Here is a 25,240-nt window from a genome sequence, read left to right on the forward strand (position 1 = left end):
TTGGGACTTTATTCCATTCCCTTCTGCAGTTTATGTTGAGAGAGAAATAGTGTCATATTTGAAGGCCTTTCTCCTCATGAGGAGTTTGTTGTCATTGGAATTGTTACATTTAACCACTGTTTATCTCGAAGTTTGCTGCATTGGTCTTTTTGTTGGTGGTTTGTTTTTGTTTTTTGTTTTTTTCTCCTAGCGGTGAACTGTGGATTCTTTCAATTGGTACTTTGTTTTCCACATTCAGAGGGTGATTTTTTTCTTATATTATTTCTTTTTTTTTCTGATTTTTAAAACTTTATTATTAACATACAATCATACAACTAGATATTGATTACTACCGTGTTAAATTTAATATGTATTTAAAAACAAGGGAGAGAAGGGAAGGGAAAGGAAAGGGAGGAAGAGGAAGGATAAAAATGTTGCTACCATCTACATTTTACAGATGAAGAAACACGGGGAGATGGAGTGACTTGCCAACAGTCACACAGCTTGGAAGTCTTAGAGACAAGACTTCAGTCCTGGTGGATACAATCTCCATTCCCTTTTCTTCCCCCATGCAATTGTAGTCCTAGAATTGGTTCCACATATTTTGTAAGCTTGATTCTGAATGAAGCATTTGTCTTTTCTTACTCTATTCCAAAGTGTAATTTCATGACTGTACCTTCTGAATCCCATTGTGAAACCATAGGTTTCTCGAAAAACACTGCATTATTATTTTTTTCAATGAAGACCTGAATAGGTGGGTAAGTGTTTTCCATTTCAGGAACATCATCTGTGGCCTCTGGAGGATACACAAATTTCTGTAATCCTCCACTGATAACCTTTTCATGCTTCTCTTGATTCTTATGTTTGAAAGTCAGATTTTCTATTCAGCTCTGGTCTTTTCATTGAGAAAGCTTGAAAGTCCTCTATTTTATTGAAAGTCCATATTTTGCCTTGGAGCATGATACTAAGTTTTGCTGGGTAGGTGATTCTTGGTTTTAATCCTAGCTCCATTGACCTCCGGAAAATCATATTCCAAGCCCTTCAATCCCTTAATGTAGAAGCTGCTAGATCTTGTGTTATCCTGATTGTGTTTCCACAATACTCAAATTGTTTCTTTCTGGCTGCTTGCAGTATTTTCTCCTTGATGTGGGAGCTCTGGAATTTGGCGACAATATTCCTAGGAGTTTTCTTTTTGGGATCTATTTGAGGAGGCGATCTATGGATTCTTTCAATTTCTATTTTGCCCTGTGGCTCTAGAATATCAGGGCAGTTCTCCTTGATAATTTCTTGAAAGATGATATCTAGGCTCTTTTTTTGATCGTGGCTTTCAGGTAGTCCAATAATTTTTAAATTATCTCTCCTGGATCTATTTTCCAGGTCAGTGGTTTTTCCAATGACATATTTCACATTGTCTTCCACTTTTTCATTGCTTTGGTTCTGTTTTATAATATCTTGATTTCTCATAAAGTCACTAGCTTCCACTTGCTCCAATCTAAATTTTAAAGTAGTCTTTTCTTCAGTGGTCTTTTGGACCTCCTTTTCCATTTGACTAATTCTGCCTTTCAAGGCATTCTTCTCCTCATTGGCTTTTTGGAGCTCTTTTGTCATTTAAGTTAGTCTATTCTTTAAGGTATTGTTTTCTTCAGTATTTTTTTGGGTCTCCTTTAGCAAGTCATTGACTTGTTTTTCATGGTTTTCTTGCATCATTCTCATTTCCCTTCCCAATTTTTCCTCTACTTCTCTAACTTGCTTTTCCAAATCCTTTTTGAGTTCTTCCATGGCCTGAGACCAGTTCTTGTTTTTCTTGGAGGCTTTTGATGTAGGCTCTTTCATTTTGTTGACTTCTTCTGACTGTATGTTTTGGTTTTCTTTGTCACCAAAGAAAGATTCCAAAGTCTGAGACTGAATCTGAGTCCGTTTTTGCTGCCTGGCCATGTTCCGAGCCAACTACTTGACCCTTGAGTTTTTTGTCAGGGCATGACTGCTTGTAGAGTAGAGAGTACTTTGTTCCAGGCTTGAGGGGATGCACTATTGTTTTCAGAGCTATTTCTATATAGGAAGCTCTGCCACACCAGCGCTCCTCCTCCCCCAAGAACTGCCAACCCTGTCCTGACTTAGATCTTAAGCGAGTTCTGCACTTCCACTCTGATCTGCCATTTAATTTCTCCCAAGAGGTGGGCCTGGGGCCAGAAGCAGCTGCAGCTGTAGTTCTGTAGCTGCACCAGCCCTGCTGCCTCCTAGAGTGATGGCTGAACTGTGAACTCCTTTCACTCTGTCCCCACAGTTTTTTCCACTGACCTTCTGTGTTGTCTTTGGTGTTTTATGGGTTGAGAAGTCTGGTAACTGCCACAGCTCACTGACTTGGGGGGCTAGGGCCTGTTCCACCCAGCTCCCAGTGTGTTTGGTCCGGCATAGCCCATGCTGGGCTCTGCTCCGCTCTGCTCCCAGCTCCATGAACCATAGACCTTACCCAGAAACCATCCAGGCTGTCCTGGGCTGGAGCCCTGCTTCCTTTTGCTATTTTGTGGGTTCTGCAGTTCTAGAATTTGTTCAGAGCCATTTTTTATCAGTGTTTGGAGGGTCCTGGGGGAGAGCCCTAGCCAAGTCCCTGCTTTCCAACCACCATCTTGGCTCCGCCCCCTATTATTTCTTGCACAATGGTGTTAAAGTTTTTGACTTGCCATGTTCTTCTGGGAAACCTGTGATTCTTAAGTTACCTTCTGTATCCTGTCTTTAGAATCAGTATGTTTGTATGGAGATGATATTTTCTTTTAACATTATTGGTTTTTTTGCATCTCATAGATTATATTTCGTTTTTGTGTATGTGTATTTGTAATAACTTGTCTTATATAATAACTAATCTTTTCATCTCTCTGCAAGTTTCCTATTATACTCTCTCTTCCCAACCCTACCATCTCAGTTCAGAACCTCACTTCTAACTTTACAGAAAAAAATGGAGGGTATTTAAAAAGAGCTCCCTCTTTTTCCCCTCCATATCTCATGCCACTTAAATATCTTCTTCATCTCCTCCTTTGTCATCTCTCATGAAGAGGTGCTTGGCCTTTCTTGCAAAGCAAAGTTATCTAGAAGCAAGCCTGATCCCATCCTTTCCTCTCTTCTCCAGAAAATTTCCCCTTCTCTCATCTATATTTTCCCCAGTCTTTAGTTACTCCCTATTTACTGGCTCCTTTCTTGCTGCCTATAAACAGGCCCATCCTTAAAAACCCTCACTTGATCTCTAGCACATGCTGGAAACTGTTGTCCTTTTTCTTCCCTCCCCCTCTCTGTTAGTCTCTTTGAGAAAGCTGCCTACAACTGAAGCCTCTATTTTCTTTCTTTTCCCTCAATTCTTAACTCTGTGTAGTATGACTTTTGATCTCTTCATTGGATTGAAACTAATCTTTTCAAAATGACCATTGACCTCTTAACTGCCAAATCTAATGGTGTTGTTTCAACTTGACACTATTCTCTCAGTTCTCCTGTTGGATGCTCCTTCTCAGCCTCCTTTGCTGTATTTTAATCCAGGTCATTCCCATTAACCTTGGTTAGTCCCCCAAGGCTCTGTCCTGCGTCCTTTATTCCCTTGGTGATCCTACCAGCTCCCATAGGTTCAATTATCTTCTCTATCCAGATGATTCTTAGGTCTTCGTATCCATCTCTAACCTCTTCTGAACTCTAGTCTTGTATCACCGAAAGCTTTTTGAACATCTCAAACTAGATATCCTGTAAGCATCTCAAACTCATGTCTAAAACGGAACTTGTCCTTTTCTTCCCTAAATCCTCCCCTTGTAAGCTTCCCTGTTATTGTACTTGGCATTACAGCCTTCCCAGTTACCAGGCTCCCAACGTCAGTGTCATCTTCGTTTTCTTGCTTGTAGTCATTGGACATATCCCATCTGTTACCAGGTCTTATTTCCATGGCAACAGAACATCTTTCGTATATGTTCATATATATTCACCACAGCCGCTATTCTGGCCCTTATCACCTCACACCTGGATTATTGAAATAGTCTTATGGTTTGTCTCCGTGCCTTAAGTCTCTCTCTGTTAGAATCCATCTTCACTCAGATGCCAAAGTGATTTTCCTGAAATTCATATCTGACCATGTTACTTCTACATTCAGTAACTCTAGTGACTCTCTATTTCCTCCAGGATTAAATATAAAACACTTCATTTGGCTTTTAAAGCCCTTTCTACTTTCCCAGTTTTCTTGTACTGTACTCTCCTGTGTATTTGACAATACAGCAACACCTGCCTTCTCACTATTACTTACATATGACGCATCATCTCATGAGTCTGTGCCTTGTCATTGTCCTCTTTGCCTGGAAATGTTCTCCTTCTTCACTTCTATTGGTTTCACTGTCTTCCTTCAAGACTCAGCTCAAGACCTGTCTTCTATAGGAGATCTTGCCTCCTCCCCAAGGAGGCTTGAAGAAGAATGAAAAGGTTTAGAATGCTTTTTTGTCTGAGTGGGAGAGAATCAATTAGAGAGGTGCAAAAGGATTGCCATGTTGTGATATTTCTCATTCTGCTGTTTAGACCATCACCCTTCTAATGGATAGCATACTTCATCTTCATTCACCTGGAATGGTGGTTTGTGATTGCATTGATCAGAGTTTGAAAATCTTTCAAAGTTGTATTTCTTTATGTTGTTGTCATTTTATAAATAGTTCTGTTTTTCCTTAATTCATTTAATCAATTCATAAAGGTCTTCCTTGGGTTCAAACTCATTTTCCTATTTACTACTTTTGTGATCTTAGGTAAATCATAACCTCCCTTGGCCTTAGAATCTTCATCTGTAAAATGAAGGGGTTGGACTAGATGGAAACTAAATCCCCTTTCCAGATATAAATTAATGATGTAACTTTTGTAGAACAAAGCTTAATTGTCTTTCTCCTCAAATACTTCTCCTCTTGACTTTCCAAATCTGTCAAAGGTTATACCATTCTTCTAGTCTCCAGTGTTTGAAACTTTGACGTCATCTTCAACTTTTCACCCTTAATTTTTTTGCCATGTTTTTGTGTGTGTGTGTGTGTGTGTGTGTGTGTGTTTTGTTTGTTTTTTAATGCCAAACTGAAAAAACAAAACAAAACCAGACGTCTTGAACTGGATATCCTATAGACATCTTAAACTCAAAATGTCCAAAATTGAGTTCAGTATTTTGTCGTCCTCAACCCCTCACTTTCTCCTACTCCCCATATCCAATCAGTGGGCAAATTTTATTGATTACACCATTGTAACATTTCTAGTATAATCTCCCTTCTCTTGTCTGACACTGCAACCACTGGGTGCAGGCTTTCTTTACCTAACTCTTGGCCTATTGCAATGACCTGCTGGTTTGAAGCTAAAAAAGGCTGGGGGACAGTGACAAAAGTAGGCAGGCAGCAGGAAGGTACCCTGTAGAGGAATGAGATATGGCTGGCCTGGACACCTTCCTTATATGGAGGCTTTGGGAGACATAGGGGCAGAGGAGCATTTTCTATGTGTGAATTTCAGTTCTGGAGTGAGTGTCTAGGATGAAGGCACAGTAGAGAAAGTCCGTAGGTCCACAGCCTGGAGAGGAGAGTGTGTGTGTGTGTGTGTGTGTGTGTGTGTGTGTGTATGTGTGTGTGTGTGTATGTATATGTTGTCTTCCTTCGGTAGAGTGTAAGCTCTTTGAGGGCAGGGACTGTTTAATTTTTAATTTGTATTCTCAGTCCCTAGCACCTTGTACATGCTTACTAAATGTTGAATGCTATCAATGAGGTGGTTATAAATGCTAATTATCAGAGATGAAAGGAAATTTGGGCTAAGCTCACTGGCTGTGACAAGCAGAAATGAGTCAGAATGAGGGAGTTGTATCTGTATAGTCGGTAGGGAGGGAAGGACTGAGAATACCTCTAATACCATCTTTCTAGAATCTTTCAAAAATTAATTAGCATTTTTAAGCAAAAATGAAACATGTAGAATGCAAATCCAAACCTCAGTTTACCGAAAGCCAGTACAAACTTGCTTGTTACTTTCTCCATACTCTAGTCAATCTAGTTGCAATCTAAAATGTGTGTATTTGGGATGGGGGAAATTTGTTATGACTTAGGAAAGAATATAAAATGCTCAAGTAGAAGACCTAGATTAGAACTAGACTTGCTACTAATTACCACTGTGACCTTGGGTATATTATTTAAATAATAAGACCTTCATTTTTCTATATATCAACTGAGGTTGACATACATGCCCTCTATATCCATTTCAGCTTTAAAATTATATGTCTTTAAACCATCATAAAAAGAATGTTTCAATTTTTGCGGCTGGAAATAATTAAATGCTTTTCTTAGTTGTAACCACTCCTGACTCCTATAAATAAATAAATCTTAAGTTGGTTCAAAGTTTTTGATATTTTGTCTTTTGTAAGGTGGTGTCCTTGATCAATTACTTATAATTTTTCCTAGGACTCGATTTCAAAGGAACACATTAGCATGAATGAAAATAATCTTTGTCAGCTTCAGAACTTTGGTGAGTAAACATTGTAATTTCCTGACTTATTTCATCTTCCCTCTAAGTACATGTTAGTTAACATTTTCAAAAGGTTAAATTAACCTTTTTAAAACCAATTTTCTTGTTTATAGTCTATTTCACCAGCGTCTTACTTTCCTCACTATAAAATTAAGAGTTTAGAATAGATGATCTCTTAAGTTCTAAAAATTCTACTTTGTAGTGTTCTGTAAGTCCTCTTTTTGAAGTATCTTGATTATTTCTACTAGTTTTGAATGACCTAATTGAATTGAAAAACCTGGTTATTTGAAAATCACTGTAAAGGGGCAAATTTCAACATGGAATGTAAACATTATAATAAAAATTTACTTGCAACAATTAAGGTGTAATATGGAATTCAATTAGAATTGCAATTTTGCTTTGGATAACTTATTTCAAGGTCTTGTTCTGTGCTTTTGTATCTGTATTTGTATTATATTTTATAATGTATAGTGTTTGGGATTGGATCACTTTATCTGTTCTTTATAAAGCCTTAGGGTAGGGACATTTCATTCACTGCTGTTTTCCAAGTTGTCCTTCAGGGGGTATGGAAAGGAATGTAAGAAGGGAATCCGAAGTAGAGCTGTAAGCTTCATTCTTATATTTTATTGCCTGTCTTCTTCCCTGGTTTAAAGAATACTGTTTATCGGTAATTAGTCCACAGATATTTACTGCCTTTATGACTAGCCTGGTAAGTTGAATCCCTTCTATGAAACTTTACTCAATTACCTCAACCAAAGGTGATATTTCTCTTCTCTTTGTATATTTCCTATATCACTTACAGTATATTGGCCTTGTATATTGTCATCTGATACATAGCTCTTGTTCTAAAATACATTTGAAAATATCTTTCACTCTCAGCTTGTGTTCTCTGTCGAAGAACTGATGACTATCCTGAAAAGTATGGAGAAAAAAAGATTTACCAGGACCACAACCTCACTATACATTACTATTGTTTAGTAAGTATGATTGATATAAATCATTCGAATTTTTAATTCTTGGGAAAAGTAAGTCTCTTTTTGATCACTGGCAAATTGCTTAATTCCTCCTTGAATTTTAGGGAAACTAGACTTTAATTTTTCCTTTGTAAAATGAGAGTATTTGTTTAGATAAGGGCAGGCAAACTATATCCTGAGGGCCAGATCTGGCCTGCTGCCTGGTCTGTGTGCTAAGAAATGGTTTTTATATTTTTAAATACAATAAAATTTTATTGAAAAATGTAAAAAAACATTATTAGTTCATGTGCTATACAAATAAAGGCCACATATGCTTCTTTGTCTAAAGAATTTCATGGTTAATTTTTATAAAATTTCTAGTTTGTGGAAGATTTTAATGTCAATGAAATTTACTTAAATACAATAGCAGCTTAATGGACATTACCAGATATCAAGCCATAGGGGCTCAGTTGTTGAAGAAAAGTATTGTTAAAATTTTGCCTAATGTTACCAAAATGGCATAGGGCAATTTTCTCTATCCATTGCTCAGTATACTGGAACATTGAAATGAATATTTTTTACTTAAATTAATACAAAGTAGCTGTAGTAGTAGTAGCAGTAGTAGTAGTACTAATATCTGACATTTTTGTAGTGCTTTCGGGTTTAAAAATTGCACAACACACATTAACTCATTTGTGTCTTATAATAACCTTGTAGGATAGATATTATCCTCATTTTACAGTCAATCAACAAGTGTTTATTAAGTACAAAGTATGTCCCAGGCATTATGCTAAGGGCTGAATATGCGGAGACAAAAGTGAAACATCTGTCTAAAAGCTTATATTCTACTAGGGAGACGACATGTACATTTGTTGGCATCTATGTGACCTACACGAAGCAAATATACGATAACCTTTTATGGGAAGACATTAGCAGCCAGGGACCAGGAAAGATCTCCTACAGAAATGTGGTACCTGAACTGATTCTTTAGGAGAAAAGGAGATTTCCCAAAAGTCAAAGTGCTGAGAAGGGAGCATTCTAAGATTCCAGGGCAGTCAATGAGACGGCACGAGAATGGGAAATGAGCTTTATGTTTGAGGAACGAGCGTACCAGTTTGGCTGGCTTATTAAGCATTTGGAGAAGAGTAATGTGTAAAACTAAGGAGGTGGGAAGGGGACCACGCTGTGAAGATCTTTAAATGTCAAATGGGAATTTACATAGATTCTGCATCAGGAAATAGAAGCTCAGAGAATTTAAATCACTTGCCCAATGTCCTATCACTACTTCCCAAGGCCATTCTTGTGAACAGATTTGATCTTATAACCTCATAGTATGGATAAAAATAAATGCAAATTATAAGCCAACACTGACCCATATTGACCCTATGGTAGTTAGTTCTTTCCTTGTCAAAAAAAAAATATGAAATCAGTGCCAGTATTCAACAATACGAAGAATCAGACAAACCTTGAGCATCAGACACCTTGTAGGCACAGCTGTGTTTTACTGACCATTTCTGACTTCGGTCTATTGATTAAACAAAGAAAATGCTAGTATTGTTCATTACTGCTTGTAAGGTGGGTTTAAAAGTAAGCAAAAGATTCCAGATCTTTCTGTCTGTCTGTCTGTCTGTCTCTCTGTACATATATCTTTGTGCATGCAGTTTTACCTCACAGCTTGGGGGAATGGGTGAAAACCTCAGATCTTTCTTTTTAATTATGTTAAACTGAGGTTTTTTTTCAGATTTATTTTTTTTTCTTTTCCTAGGATGTTGATAAACATCAACATGAATATTTCAATATTCAAAGAATGATAAAAGGAGATTGTATAAGAAACTACCTCTTATGTACAGTTTGGCTTTTTTAGGGACTTTCTCCGTTCTTGGCATATAATGAATATTTTGTTGGCTAATTGAAAAGTGATAATCAAAGCAGGTGAGATCAAGGGAGGAAAAGCGTAGGAAAAAAGAGTAGAAAAGAGGGTGAATGTCTAGAACCTTGGCATACTTTCAGAGAATAGAAGAGGAAACAAAGAGACACCAAGAAGGAATAGTTGGATAAATAGAGAACCAGGAGAAAGAAGTTCATAGAATTCAAAGGCAAAAGGAGTATCCAGAAGGAAAGAGGACAGAGTAAAAAGGCCGCCAATCAATTGGCTTCGAAGTCACAATCAGATATAGTAAATAAACTTATATAAAATCAGGTACATAAAATGAGAGTAAGTCACCACAGAGTAATCCTGAATCTCCCAACACTCTTTGTATTCTTAGAATATTATTTTCCTGTTATCTGTAAATTAAATATTTCTTCACAATTCATACTTCTCTGTTGATTTTTTAAAAATATTCACTGTATCTAATTCATGTTAAGTCAGTAACTTCATAATTTTTGGGTTTTTTGTGCACTAAGAAATGCAACTTTAAAAAAATTGGTCACAACACCTGTAATATATACCTGTTTTTAAGTAAAAGGAGCTGTTATAGTTATAATACAATAAAAAAAAAAAGCTTTTCTTGTTCCATATGCTTTTTCTGTAGTGAAAGTCATACTGAGAAATCAGTAATTAGCTGATTTGTCCCAAATGATATCTTAGGTACTAGGAGCAAATGCTTTGAAAAGAGAAGTGATAAGACAGAGGAGTCAGGCTTTAGTTGCAGCTTTCTTCCTCCCATTATGGTTGTTACATCCTTTCTACCCTTTCCCTAAAAGGAAGTCAGCAGGATTGTCAGCTAAACTGGTCCCTCAAGAGGTTGAACTTCAGCCCAGAAAGATAGCATAGAAGATAAATTGGAAGAAAATGTTCATGCACAAAAGAAGTGATTTACCAAAAAGAGAATAAGTGATTTGCCCAAATGAAATGGAGAAACTAAAAATGAGGAGATTCCAGACTTTCATTCAACAAGAAAGAGACCAAGTCATTTTTCACTTGTCTATGCCACTTCCTTCTATAGTTCAGAGAAATTTTTTAATTAGCATTTGCAAATAAAAGCTCTAGAACACGGGTTGGGCCTTCTGGGTCCTCTAGTGCAGCCCTTTGACTAAAGTGGCCGTGAGGCTGCAGGTTTCCCACCCCTGCTCTGGAAACATGTTCCTGCCTTATTCCATTTTATCTTACATGTTTATATACATGTAAATACCATTTTAAAAGAGGTAATATAATGTTCTGGTTTTTTTATACTTGAAGTTAATTGAATATTAAGGGAGATCCATAGGCAGTATTTATACTTTCCAAAATTAACCATAACAGATTAAAAATAGAGAGTTATAACTTTTAAAAATCTTAACAACTTAAATACTTTTATTCTATATCTGTCTTATTTTTGGTAGAATTATTTCTTGAATAAAACATCTCCCTTTGATAATAGTGTGCTAACTGTAGCGTTGTTGTATTTCTAGTGGTAATATTAATTTCTTCCACTAACTTTATTAATGTGCTGCACAATATTGAAAAACATTATATTTGTAGAGATTTTGATTTTACAGTTAGTGGAACTTTTTGTAGAAGACCTAACACTTCAACAATATTAAGGATATTGGTACTAAATGTCCTTGTTTTAGAGGATGTTTGCTTCTAACCTCAAAGCAGAAAAATCACTGAAAAAAATGGTTTAAGAAGAGATTACATCCATGTGGTTTTTAGATGTTTAATGCTGGCATTGAAAAAAATATACCCATGTTCATAGTGTCTGTGTACTGGTGACTGTGCAAGAACCAATGACATCTTTTTTTAGATAAAGATTTTAAAAATAATTTCCTTTACCTCTTCTTTATTCTTGTTTATTTATTATATCTCTAGTCTTTGGTTGGTCAGGCAGAAAGACATTGGCAATGGAGTCTGAAGATTTGTGTTCAAATTGTGCCTCTGATGTGACTTTAGGCAACTTTACGTTCCCTGAGTCTCAGTCTCCCTCTCTGTGAAATGTTCGGACTAGGCAGCGTCTGAAGTCACTAGAACCAGGAAGCACTACATCTGTGATTCTAATATATCTGTGAGCCTGTCACTGTAAGTTAACTAAATTAAAGGACATAAGTGAAAAGTAATCGCAGGAAGTTCACTTGATGTTCGTAAGGTGGCATAGCTCAAGAAGCTCATTAGAGACGCCCTTTGAAAGGGCAGATATTCTGATCAAGAGTAGCTTGTCTCGATTTGTTTTCTAACTGAAATTTGTTTTCTTAGTTGATGTCAAGTGGAATTTGGCAGAGGGGTGAAGAAAAAGAAGGTGTTTATGGTTTTCTAATAGAAGACATCAAGAAGGAAGTAAACAGAGCTTCTAAGCTGGTAAGAAGGTGACTTTGAACATTATCTTAAATATCTTTTACATAAATTATAAGAATTTTTTTCTTTAATCATTGTTTACCTTGAAAATTTCTAAGCCGTTAAGTTCATGCTTTCATGCTAAATACCATGAAATATAGTAAATATTAGTTGATTATAATTTACAGTCTTTAAAAATAAAATAGTGAGAAAGTGATCCTCAACAAAGTTAAATGCCAGTATTTCAGCAATCTCCCTTGCCCCAACGAACATCTTAAACCAACCACAATTGGAGATTTGGTGCAGCAAATCATGATAGATTGCAGCCTGTCAGCAGGAAATCACAACTTCACGAAACTTACATGAAAACTAGGTTTATTACAAGAGAAGTGAACATGCATGTGGAACCCAAAGAGTTCACAATTCATGCAGAAGTTTGCGTTTTTATAACCATAGGACAAAGTAAGGAGGAGATACCAGAAATCTCTACCTAAAGGGGCATGGCATGGGAGGGGGAAAGTTGTAGGAAAGGTGGGAAAAGGACAAAACATCTCTCAAAGGGGAGGAACAAGGTGGCAGCAAAAGTCACATTTTTTTCTCTTGGGAACAGCTAGACGGGGGTGGGGAACCTGTGGCCTGCAGGCTACATGTGGCTACTTCGTCCTCAAGTGCAGCCCTTTGGCCAAATCCAAACTTCGCAGAACAAGCAATAAAAGAATTTGTTCTGTAAAATTTGGACTCAGTCAAAAAGCTTCACTCAAGGACCTAGAAAGGCACACAAGGGTCTCAGCGGCACAAGCAATTTCTCAGCCTGGTGCAGAGTGACTGGCGCCTGTCTTGACTCTCAAGGACACACAGGGGATCCAACTTGGGATGCTAACAACACTTTCTGTCAGCTTCATCCTTGACACGTTCAGGATGTCCTGCTCTGAGTCCAGTGTTTCTGGAAAATATGGCAACTCAAAAAGACAAGTCCAGAGAACCCCTTAACATTCCATAAGAAACCTTTCTTGTTGAATCCTATAAAATTATTCTTTTGGTGTGAATTTATGTTGCATTAGGTCTGGGGAAATGGCAAGCCACCTGCACCTTGGATCTAGGTTAGTTCTTAGTTCAAAGCAGCTACTTGCCATGCAGCATTCTGTTAATTTTAGGGCATTTCTACATTCAATATTCTAGTCTTTTCAAATTCTCAGAATGCTAGCAAAGTTTTCTATGGGTAATTTATGAGATTAGCTTAGGCCTTAGAATTTGTCGTTGAATAGTGCTTGAAGCTAAACTAGAGCTGTCTATAGCCTGGTTGTTCTGATTAGAATCAGCAATATAAAGATGTAGTGTGCCAAAAATCATACTACAGTTTTAAAGCTTTTGTAGTGTTAGCAACTTAAAACTGTCTTAAGATTCTTGGGATACCATGTTCATAGATATAGATATGCCACCAACTGCTGTGGCACCGCATGGCTGGGAATGGCCAAATCCCTCGGAGAGTGAAAAGAAAACTAGCATTGGTAGAGGAATTTCCTTAGTTACTAGTTCCCTAAACAGTGAAATTGTAGGTCTAGTCCATATCCCTATACCACTAGCAGAGTGTAGGCTCTTATTCCTAGACTACCTCTAGAACAAATCAGAGTAGAATGATAGTCCAATTAGGAAACTTCTTAAGTCTTCACTTGCGAAAAATGCTGTTTGGGAAAAGCAATTTTAACGTTCATAAAAGGTATTCATTCTTTTTTATTAATATCTGGGTCTTGTTATTTTTAATATAAGTCTTTTGTAATTGGATTCATCTGAGATAATCTATGTTTTTCTGTTGTTTGGTTTTAGAAATGTTGTATTTGCAAGAAAAGTGGTGCTTCAATTGGATGCGTGGCCAGCAAATGTAAACGAAGCTATCATTTCCCTTGTGGAGTTCAGAAACAGTGTATTTTCCAGTTTACTGGAAACTTTGGGTAAGTTTTTATTTTACTTTACTGTTGAATATAATGAAGAAGACATCTTAATTTAGTAAATTTTAAATTCCCTGATAGAATGATATGATGGTGTAGAATCCCTGACACCAGTAGTTTAATTTCTGCTATAAGGAACTTTTTGTTAGTGCCAGTTTGGTATTGTGTCTACCTTCATCCTACCCCTACTTTTGCCCCCAAGTTACATACTTAGCTTGCTTTTATTATCCCTTTCTGAAACTATGAACGAATCAGTGAAAAAAAATTAAGTTCTTTCTCTGTGCCAAGCACATATTATTTCAAAAAATACTCTCCATTTGTTTGGCCTTAGGAAGAGGATTTTAACTGCCTTATAGTTGAGGGACTATAGCTAGTTTGACTTAAATTTTAAGGCACACAGTAATACTGCTAGGAGATAATATGCAATTATTCCTTTTCATGTGCTTAGAAAAGTGTGCAAATTCATTAGAGTTGTAGATTTTCCATTGTTATATTATAATTCCGATTATAGTAACATATACCACTTTTCCCAAAGAGCTAAGTATTTCATACTGAGTAAATTGAAAACTGACATAGACATGACATTCTGAAAAATGAGTTCTTGTATTATGAGATAACTACTAAGGATGTTTAACTCTCAACCTTGTTTTACTCTTCAGCTGATAGGTTGGCCACTTCAGATTCTTTTCTGCCTGTCATCCTCTATGTATAATCATTTGCCAAGTTTTGCCAGTCCTACCTCCCCGGCATCTCTTGGATCCATTTTCTTTCCTTATAGAGCCCCTCCCATCAGGCCCTCATCATCTGTTGCTAGACTGTTGTAATAACCTCTTCACTGTTCTCTGCTCTCAACGTCTTCCTTTTCCAACCCATTTTTCACACAGCTACCAAAAGAATCTTCCTAAAAATACAGGGTTAACCATGTCACTGCCCTGCCCAAGTGGCACCCCATTTTCTACAGGATAAAATGCAAACTCCTTCTGGCATATAAAGCCTTTCATAATCTGCTTTTACCTTAGCATATCCTGCCTTTCCAGACTAAAAGCTCCTGCCAGAATGGCCTGCTGGTCATTCAGCAAGTTTCATAACTTAGCACGCCTATCCTTTGCCTTTTCATAGACCTGCCTCTAGAGGGTATGTGTGGAATCATCTTCATTCCTGCCTTCATATCTCATCCTTATTCTTAGCTTTTCTCAGATACAGTGTCACCTCCCCTTTGAGGCCTTTCCACATTTCCTTCGTTATTAATATTGCAAATTCTTATGTTCTCACTTCTCTGCTCACACGCCACATCCCCCTTAAAACATGAGCGTCTTCAGGATGGTGACTTTGTAGTTTTTGTCTCTATCCTCAGTTTCTAGCACAGTGCTCTGCACAGACTAGATGCTTAGTAAATTGAACTCAATTGATTTGAATTGATATATTTTCCAATTCTAGCCTTTTGGCAATAATAGGAGTATGTTCTTTTCACTTTTAATTAAACTGACATTTCAGAAAATAGATGTTGTCTTATACTTTAAGAATCTATAATTTCTTGATGTGCATTTCCTCCAACGGCGTGTCATAACGGTTTTCAGGAGTTACTGTGGCCAAAAAGAAAAACTATCTGGAAGCCGACTTGATGAAGAGCTCTGAATTTAGCTAGGCTGGTCTTTGGATGACAGCTATCATTGGACCCATGTTTGAAGCTTTCCTAGCTTAATATGACCTATGGGACTTTGTCCTCAGCTGTCATAGCTGCGAATCCAGGGTCACCTCCACACCATGAAATGGCATTGGAGTAGTTATTTAGTGTAGTTAGCATCTTGTATTCAATGCAAATGGAAATAAATTTTTTGAATGATAAGTTCAAGGTTTCCTTTTTTATCATTATTACTGTTGTGGGGAAGAGGAGATTATTTGTTTGGAATCTAATTTTTATGCATGTAAGCATTTTGCCTTTAAGTTCTAAGCTTCTTTTGAACACATGTTCAGTTTTGTAGATTAGCTTATGAAAGCATACACACTCAAGTGCTGCAACCCAAAAATAACATTTTACTATATTTCAGAATTCTCTATAAGGCAAATCTCTTTAAATGCTGTGTTAGAGGCAAAATTATAATAAATTTTTAAAATTAATGGCACAGTGGAAAAAATACTGGCCTACTCCTCAGTGACCTAAGTTCTAATGCAGTGCTGCTGCTGATCAGCTCTATAATTTAACCACTCTGAGCCTCAGATTTCATAACTGTAAGGACAGCATGATCACTGAAAACTCCAAATTGCTCATGATTCTGTAAGATCCTTGAAAACAGTGTTAAAGCAAGTTCCAATGTATTCATTGTTGGACTCAAATGACTTATCTGACTTATTTAGGTAAAGTGTAATTCTTCAGGCCAGTAGTGTTTTGTATTTCATGATATGTTATAAATCAAACTGGACACATTTTTTTCTTTGAAGGTCATTCTGTTGGGATCATCGGCCTGTTCAAAATACACCTTCTAGCCATTGTACGGTTTCTTCACAATGCACCATTTGTTTGGAATATGTTGAACATCTTCCAACATACAGCATTTTGGGAAGTCCTTGTTGTAAAAATGCTTGGTTTCACAGGGACTGTTTACAGGTAAGATAACATGATTGAGCTTTTTGTAATTTGTTCAAAAAATTTTTACTAACAAATTTGACTTTTAATTGTGGCAGAATTAGTCTTTTCATTCTAGTTCCTATTTATACTTAGTTCAATACTTTGAGGATCTGTGATTTTATTGTGAATATATATACTCTCTGATGGTGCATGCTCTGGCTCCCTTTATAGCATAATTGGTGGGCTTCCAGGTACTTTGGTTGAAAAATGAATCCCTTTGAAGCCTTGTAACTTCTTTGAAATTATTCTAGGCTGGACCTTGGACAACAGACATATAGTCCATGACTAGTTGCATATTCAAATTCAGTCTAACTTGGTAGAACTTGCCAGAACTTGCATTCTGCTGACCTAGCTTTTGGGAACTTAGGGTCACCTTCATGTCACAATGAGGCAGTAGAATAGAATTCAAGTGATACATGTAAATATTTCCTCCAAGGATTTTGTGAGGAAGTAGGACGGTCTTGTCAATTTTAAATGCAACTCCCTGGCCTTGATCGAAGACCTAGTAAGAGAAACCACCCATTTCTTACTTAGATAGTTCTAGTTGTTTTTTTTTTTAAGTCAAAATTAAATCTGCCTCTTTGTAACATCTACCAATTGCCCCTAATTCTACCTTTTGGGGCCATACAGAACAAACTTAGTACCTCTTCTCCAGAGTGGCACCTAGATCCTTAAATATTGCTATCATTTTGTCCCCAAGTCTTCTCTAAATTAAGATTCTCAATTTCATGATATCAAGGCCCTTCATTATCCTGGTCACACTCCTGGACTCTCCTCAGTATTTCAGTGACTTTTTGAAATGTGATACCTAGAACTGAATGCTATTTTCTAGTGGGAAACTTCCCTTCCTGGTTTCTTTTTTAGTGCAGCCTGCATTTTCATTAGGTATCTGGCTGCTTTGTAGTATTTTTGACTGATGCTGATTTTGTAGTCCAATAAGCCTCTTATTTTTCAAATGCAAAGGATTATGCAACAGTTATTTTATCCCTATTAAGTTTTATATTCTATCAGGCCCAATTTTGCACCTGGTGAAAATTTCTTTTTGATTCTTACTCTGATATAATGTTTTCCTGAATTATTCCTCCTTCTTTTGCTCATATGCCAATTTAGAGCGCATGCTCATTATGCCTTCATCCAAGATCACTGGGCCCTTCTTTGCAGGCCTCTACAATTTGACACTGAAACATCAATGGGGCCATCCATCCTATTCATTTCGAACCCACCTAACTATGTGCTGTTTTTTGGCTTTTATGTCTTCATCTTTCCCCTGAAGATAGCATGGAAGACACTGAAGTACACTCTAGTGTAACTAGCAGGTTCGCCTTACATAACCTGTACTTGATGAAGCCACATTGGCTGTTTGTGATCACTGCCTCATTTTCTGGATGTTAACTAACCATATCTTTATTTATATCTTTAATGATTTATTTTGAAAATTTTGCTAGGAACCAACCTCACTATCCTCTAATTTTTGCAGGCATTTTTTTTCTCCTTTGTAAAAAATTTGGACCACATTTGTCTTCTAGTCCTGCCACACTTTTCCCTCTGGTTATAGTGACTCACCAATTCTTTAAATACTCTCTGCCTCCAGTATTTACCCTCTCTAATGCGTCCAAAAGCTTTTCAGGTAGTCCTTTCTGATATGTAGATCTGTGGTCAAAAACTTCTAGTTAGCTCCCTATTGCTTTAAGTATCAAACACCAACTTTTTAGGCTCATATTTAAGGCCTTCTACACTTTGACTCCAGCTTGCCTTCGTGTTTCGATACTTAGTCCACCTGCATGTACTTCACATTTGAACCAAACAGTACTGCTGGTTGTTATCTAGTATGTGTTGACCTATATTTATGCCTTCATAGATTTGGAAAAGCCATACCTCTGTGTCCTTCTACGTTGCTACCTGTCAAAATTCTGTTCCTTCAGGGACCTGCTTAGGTGCCACTTCTACCACGAAGCCGTGCCTGATTCCTTTTACTTTAAAGTGATCTTTTCCTTCCCTTATTTTTTTTTTTTTGTTTTGACTCCCTCCTTTGTCCTAATCGTTATGCATCTTTGTATATATACATTTGTGTATGTGCTGCACCCCTTCCCCTTCTTTAGTCCCACCAATTTGCATGCATGCTCTTTGATAGGGGCTGTAATTTTTATCACCTCTGTATTCTTAGACTTTATCATAGTAATTTGTCCATTGTAGGCACTTACCAATATATGTGGAATTAAACTAAATGCCTCCTATTTGCAAAGCCTTGTATTAGGCCTTGAGGGGAATACAAAGAACAGAATGTTGGTCCTTACCTTTACAAACACGGGGGGGCATTCAAACTCCTTGTGCCTTTAACTTTTGTAATCAACTGTTGATTCAGTCTAAAGTAACAGTATTAATTATGTTTCCTTGAAAAAAATCGTGAAAATCCAATTTATTCTTGTATGACATACATATAAGATATCTCAGAGCAGTTCATAGATATCATTATGATATTAAGATTACCTGTTAATAAAAAAATTCACCATATACAAGAATGTTCATGAAAAAATTAATTGCCTTAAGGGTTTGATCATTCCATGTGTAAAAATTTATGCCAAATGTTAACTTGTTCATGTTTCATCAATACCATTAGTTTAGCAACAACAATTCATTGTTCTTCATGACAGGTACATTTTTGGTTCAGTTGTGTTATAATTGGCATGAAATACGTATTTCCACATTATTTAAAGTAAAAAAAATATTCTTTTAGAAATGCAACTTGCAACCCAAATAAATCATTAGAATTAATTTTTTTCCTACTTTCTATTATAGGTTCAGGCACTCAGTGCTGGAAAATTTTTCTTCAAGTGCCCATTATGCAATAACAGTGATAAATTTCAGAGCGAAATGTTGAGAATGGGTATTCATATTCCTGAAAAGTGAGTTGTATTTATCTTCTTGTTGAATAAACAGCATTTTATATGTGGGGTTTAATAACTGAAAATATATATGAATCTCAAGGTTTCCTGACCCAGTCAATTGTCAAATGGTATCTATGACAGTTTGGGCCGATAGCTGTGGCAACCTCTGCCCATGCCATCTTCATGTCATTTGTTTCCTCCCTAACAGAATATATCGCTCGGCACAACCTCATCATTGAAAAATTGTTAGGGTTCCTAATTTATAGTATTTCATTGTCAGTTACTAGTCAAGATCTCAAAGACTGTCTTAAACTAATGTTTTTGATGTTTTTACTAATTAATTTACCTTATATTCATTCTTTATAAAATTATCAATGCATTGTAATCAGTGTACATCTAGGAATATTAATACAAACAAGTGTTCATTAGATAACAGAATAAAAAAGGACTGACCTCAGTGAATTAGAATTTAAAATGTTATCTTACTGCGATAAAAATAAATGTTTTGAGAAGTACAGGTGTGGCCTTCACATTAGAATTATTACAGAGCACTTTCTATAGGTGGTATAATGGATCCTTGAGACGGTGTAATAGAAGTTTTTCTTAGACTTTTGCTATAGGTATTTTTAGTATTTCTAATAAATAAAAACTTTGAATTTATCCCAAAATATGGCTGTTAAAAGTTTACATTTCTACTATAGCAAGTTTTCTTTTGTTAAAATAATCTAGTAAATATTCTTTTTATAATCCCACTTATACATACAACAGAATTTCTGTTCTTTTCCATAATTATACATTTTAGTGGATTCTTCTTTGAAGCCAAAGCTTATTGCTTATTTCTTATGCAAAATAATCACCAAATGTTTGATCACCAAAAATAGTTCCTTAACTTCATTTTACAGTTGAATAAATGTAAGTAACTGATATATTAATGGCGTAATCTAAAATGGATAAATCTCATCCTCTTATTCATTTCATATAGTCATGCATCCCAGGTATAATATACTTAGTATATGTAATATGCTTAGTATAAAGTGCTACTCTATAAATTTAATCTTTGTTCTAGAATCTTAGAATCATACTCTTAGATCTAGAAGAAATCTTAGCAATTATTTAGTCCCATCTTCTCTTCCCCCACCCCCCTTTGCATTTTAGAGATAAGAAAAGCCTCCCTAGGTCATCTGATTCGAATGCTTATGCTCCTTCTGCTGCACCTTTCTGCTTTCCTTGTCTGTCTATATTGGGGAAGGCTGCTCATGGAATCACATAATTTGAGAGCTGGAAGGCACCCTATAGATTATTTATTCCAACCTCTGTTTATAGTCAAGGAGAGTGACACCGAGGTTATGATTTCCCAAAGGCCCCACATAGTGAATAAGTAAAAAAAAAAAAAAAAAAAAAAGCCAAGACTAGAGTCAGGTTATTGCGGTTCTGTGCTCTTTCTACTAAACCACACTATATCTCCTGTGTTTCGTTGAGTTTTTGGCTGCTCTGCATTTTTAGCATTTTACCTACTATTTACTCTTCAGTATTTTCTGAGTCAATACAAAGTGATTCTAGTTGCATAACCATTTGAATTGCATCATGTATGCCAAAAGTCTAATGCACTTCAAAATAAAATTTTAAAAATTAAGGCATCACTCTGGAATCCTGAGTTAGATAAGAAAGTTTAAAAAAATTGAACCAAGCTAGTAAGGAAAGCTTAATGCAACAAAACCAGTTGGTTTTTTCATTTTGTTTCTTCTGTAGCTCTACTGGAGGAAAAGGGTGAGATGTTATTGAATGGCGGAGAGAACATTGAAGTGTTCAACTTTACTTTGCTATTGTTTTCTTTTCCAAGGAGCATTATCTTTAGGCTGAAAGAGACAGAATAATACTGCCTAAAGGGGAGTAAATACCCAAGATAAATAAAGTAATATTATGAGAGTATTAGCTACCTTTGAAGTATTCAGATTATGAGACCCAGATGAACTACAGTCCAAGGACACTGGCAGATGTGATTACTGGGGGATCTTTGAAAGACCATGAAGAATAGGAAAGGTACCACAGAATTGGAAATTAATGCATTCCTGATTTTCAAAAGAGAGAGAGTATATAATGGAGTCAACAAATTATATAATGGCCAGTGAGCTTGACTTCAGTAACTGGGAAATTTCTAGAAGTAATTATTAAAAGGAATTAGTGAACATTTTGAAAAAGAAGCATTGATTTCAAACAGCCAAAATGGCTTTATTAAAAACAAGTCATATCATCCTTAAATCCTTTTTTAATAGAGTTACTAAATTAGTAAGGGAAGTGCTGTTGATATAATTTATCTGTATTTTAGCCAAATATTTCATAAAGTCTCTCATGTTATTGTCATGAGGAAGTTGGGGAGATGTAGCCTAGAAGATAATGAGATAGATTTCAAACTGCATGAATGGCTGGAGCACTAGACCTAAAGAGTGGCCAGTAATCTTTCAAAGTCAGGTTGTCAAGAAGGTTTCCGCTGGAGTTCCCTCAGGATCAGTGTTTGGCCCTGTGCTGTAAAACATTTTTACTAATGACTTGGATAGTGGCATAGATGGCATCAGATTTCCATGTGAAACAAAATTGGAAGGGATAACTAACACCCTGGATGACAATCAGGATTCAGAAAAGTTTTGATAGGAGAGAGTGCTGGGCTCAATCTACCAAATTAAATAGAGATAAATATGGAATCTTACACTTAGATCAAAGCATCAACTTTTCAAATACAAGGTTGGGGAGTTACTTTCATTTTTAAAATCTAGAAGTTTTAGTATTAAGCTCAGTAGGTATCAGTAGTATACTCTGGTAGCCAAAAAGATTTATACCATCTTATGTTGTATCAAGAGGTGCATTTTGTGCAGGACCGAGGGTGACAGCCTTGCTATGTACTCTGTACTTGCCAGCTTATATTTGGAGTGCAATGGTTAGTTTTGGGTACCACAGTTTAGAAAGAACATTGATAAGTAAATTGATAAGTTGATAACATTGATAAGTAAAAGAATAATCAGAGTATGATAAAATGCCTTGAGTCTATTTCTTTATGATAATCAACTGAAGGAACTCAATTCTGGAGAAGAAAACACCCAGGGGAAGGTACTCAGGGGAAGCTATGGATTTCAGTTATTTGAAAGACTTTCATTTGAGAGAGAAAATAAACTTCTTGACCTTAAAATTCAGTCCTGGGAGCATTCAGTGGGTATTCTAAACAGGTAAATATAAGCCTGTTACAAGGAAAAACTTCCTAAAAAGTAGGTCTTCCCAAAAGAGGAATAAACTCCCATGGAAGGTGGTGTGCCTCCCTTGGTGGGGGTCTCTAAGCAAAAATTGGATGATTCCTTGTCTTAAATGTTGTAGAGGATAATTTGTTTTAAAGTTAGAGTTGGACTAACTAGCCTCTGAAGTCCTTCCCAACTCTGATACTTTCTGTGTTTCTGTGAGTTGAAATATATGGGAAAAAATGATAGATGACATTTAAAAATGGTAAATTCTTTGTCTCTTTAACATTGTGAAACATCTTTGTCAAAGGAGTAACAAATTGTAAAATAAAAATTGCACTCCTGGATTTCAATCTTGAAAGGATGGAAGATCTGTACATAAGCAAATACATGTATATTCCTATTCATAATATACTTGAAAAGCTTTATTTTTAGAATCATGAGATTCTAAATGTCACTATGATATCAGAGGTTTTTTATATCTGTACTTTGCAGAGATGCATCTTGGGAACTGGAAGAAAATGCCTATCAAGAACTTTTGCAGCATTACGAACGTTGTGATGTAAAAAGATGTCGCTGTAAAGAAGGGAGAGAATATAATGAACCTGATAGGTATTTGTGAAAATATAATCCAATTTATTGTTATAGAAATGTGTACTGTATGCAGTAATAAGCATTCTTTTACTTGGAGATGGGAGTAGGAAGGTTATAAGATCATAGTTTAAAGCTGAAAGACTTTAAAGGTCGTCTGGTCAACCTCCTCCCACCTCCCTCCCAACCAATTTTTCAGATGTAAGACAGTGAGGCCCAGAGGAATTAAGTAACTTGCCCAAGGTTGCACAGGTAGGTAAGTCACAGTCTAACCCAAGATCCAGTGTACTTTCCTTTATAGCATGAAGGAATGGAAACACTTGTAAAATGTGGGGTGTGTGTGTGTGTGTGTGTGTGTGTGTGTGTGTGTGTGTGTAAATTTTTCTACCAGCTTCCATTCATCTCAAATCTCTGAAGCTTAGCATATTTTAGGATATATTGCAGATACTTATGTTGTCTGTGAATGTTTTCTGGGTAACAGAAGGATCATGTCTTCTTTCCTAACAGTTCACCTGTCCTTTCTCACTCTATCAAGGCTCAGGTACTAGAGATCTTAGTCCCCAAAAGGTGCAGAGGTCATTGAGCATAAGGTGGCAAGAGATTTTTATTTTTTGCATAGCTATCTTTGTCCTGTGCCCACTGTATTGCAACCTGTCTTTTTCCTATCCCTTTCTGTTTGTGCAGTTACTAGTGCAACTGCTGCCTAGTTAGCTTGGATCTGAATTAAAAGAACAAACATTGAATATAATTGAATAGGTCACTCTGAATTGTAGCCCTCATACACAAAGAACAGCTAAATTGAATTTGTTTGAATCTCCCTGTACAATTCTGTTAATACAATTATCTCAATTTCTAATGTGCCTCCAAAACGATAAGCATTCATTTCCTCTGAATGTATTAATGAGGACACACATGCGTGAACCACGTTAGAACCCTATTTAATCTTTATCGTTAATTTCTCATGTGCTAACATTTTCCCTTAAACCACATTAATGAAGCTATGGTAGCATAATCTAATAGTGAATAATCAAAATATAAATACTATTTAACTTCATATTGTTTACAGTTTTTCTTGTTATAATTACTTTGTTATTTTTTGATTAGAGTCTTTTGCCCTCTTTATCTTGTTTTCTTTTCTTGTTTCTTCTTCCATTATGTTTTCTCTCTAGTTTTTTTTTTTAGGATATAAAACTATGAGGCAGCAGGTTTCTTCCTTCTTGTCCTGTATCTTCTATTCAGTTTATCCTCAATGTACCTGCTGACGAAAACCTAGTGAGTAACTTGTATGATAGACATGAATGCTCAGCAGTTTTATATATAAAACAATATAATTGGGACCTATGGTTAAGTAGATTATGTCAGAGTTCCCCTTTATCTTTTTGTTCTCAATCTGATAAGATTCCGGTACATAAGAGGAAAAGCGGTAGGTTTTTTTTTTTCAAGTCATGGGACCTGAGTGCAAATCCAAATCTCCCCTGTTCTACTAATTAGCTGTGTGATTTTGGGCAAGTGACATCATCTCTCTTGGGCTTCCTTTCAAGTTCTAAATCTAGGATTCTATAATGATCCTGGATGTTTGTTAAACGAATTAACAAAGTATAACTCATAGTGTGGGAAAACAATTCTCACATCTTTTATAGTTGGATCTTATTAATACAGGTGCGCTTCACGTGTTTTATATCATTTTCAAATGTTTTGTTACTCAAACTTACAATTTTAACAGACTGCTACAGTGTATCTTTTTGTGATACAGGCACATTTTATAAGTTCAGTAATCTTCTAATTTTATTTTCTGTAAATCCAAAAATGTTCCTTTACCATATTTACTTTAAAAATGGCAAGCCTGTTAGAAAAGGGAAGTTTTGGTTGCTCTAGCATTGCCACTTATATATCTGAGGATCCTTTTTTAAAAAAAGGTAATTTATTATTTAATTTTCCCCCCAGTTACACGTAAAAAACAATTTTTAACATTTGTTTTTAAAACTTTGAGTTCCAAATTCTCTCCCATCCTCCCTTCCTACCCCCACTCATTGAGAAGGCAAGAAATTCCATATAGGTTATATGTGTGTTGTGAAATAAAACATAGACAAAAAAACCTCAAGAAAAATAAAATAGAAAAAAAAAGTTGCTTCACTCTGTATTCAGAGACCATCAGTTCTTTCTCTGGGGATGGATGGCATTTTTCATCCTAAGTCATTCAGAGTTGTCATGGATCGTTGTATTGCTGAGAAGAGCTAAGTCATTCACAGCTGATCATCTTACAATATTGCTGTTACTTTGTATCCAGTGCAA

The 25,240-nt window shown here is 36.1% G+C and overlaps 1 protein-coding gene across 2 annotated transcripts in view; it reads left to right on the forward strand.

Moving 5' to 3' along the window:
* Positions 1-25,240, forward strand: part of G2E3 (G2/M-phase specific E3 ubiquitin protein ligase) — an 84,789-nt gene that overhangs the window by 32,098 nt on the left and 27,451 nt on the right. For both annotated transcript variants that reach the window (XM_036736369.1, XM_036736370.1), the window contains exons 2-8: positions 6,408-6,471; positions 7,351-7,448; positions 11,599-11,700; positions 13,501-13,625; positions 16,062-16,227; positions 19,045-19,151; positions 22,853-22,969. In XM_036736369.1, coding sequence (XP_036592264.1) covers positions 6,435-6,471; positions 7,351-7,448; positions 11,599-11,700; positions 13,501-13,625; positions 16,062-16,227; positions 19,045-19,151; positions 22,853-22,969 — 752 coding nt within the window. In that variant the 5' untranslated portion in view covers positions 6,408-6,434. The remainder of the gene's footprint in view (positions 1-6,407; positions 6,472-7,350; positions 7,449-11,598; positions 11,701-13,500; positions 13,626-16,061; positions 16,228-19,044; positions 19,152-22,852; positions 22,970-25,240) is intronic.

Source organism: Trichosurus vulpecula, chromosome 8 (assembly GCF_011100635.1).
Source record: "Trichosurus vulpecula isolate mTriVul1 chromosome 8, mTriVul1.pri, whole genome shotgun sequence".
Lineage (NCBI taxonomy): Eukaryota > Metazoa > Chordata > Mammalia > Diprotodontia > Phalangeridae > Trichosurus > Trichosurus vulpecula.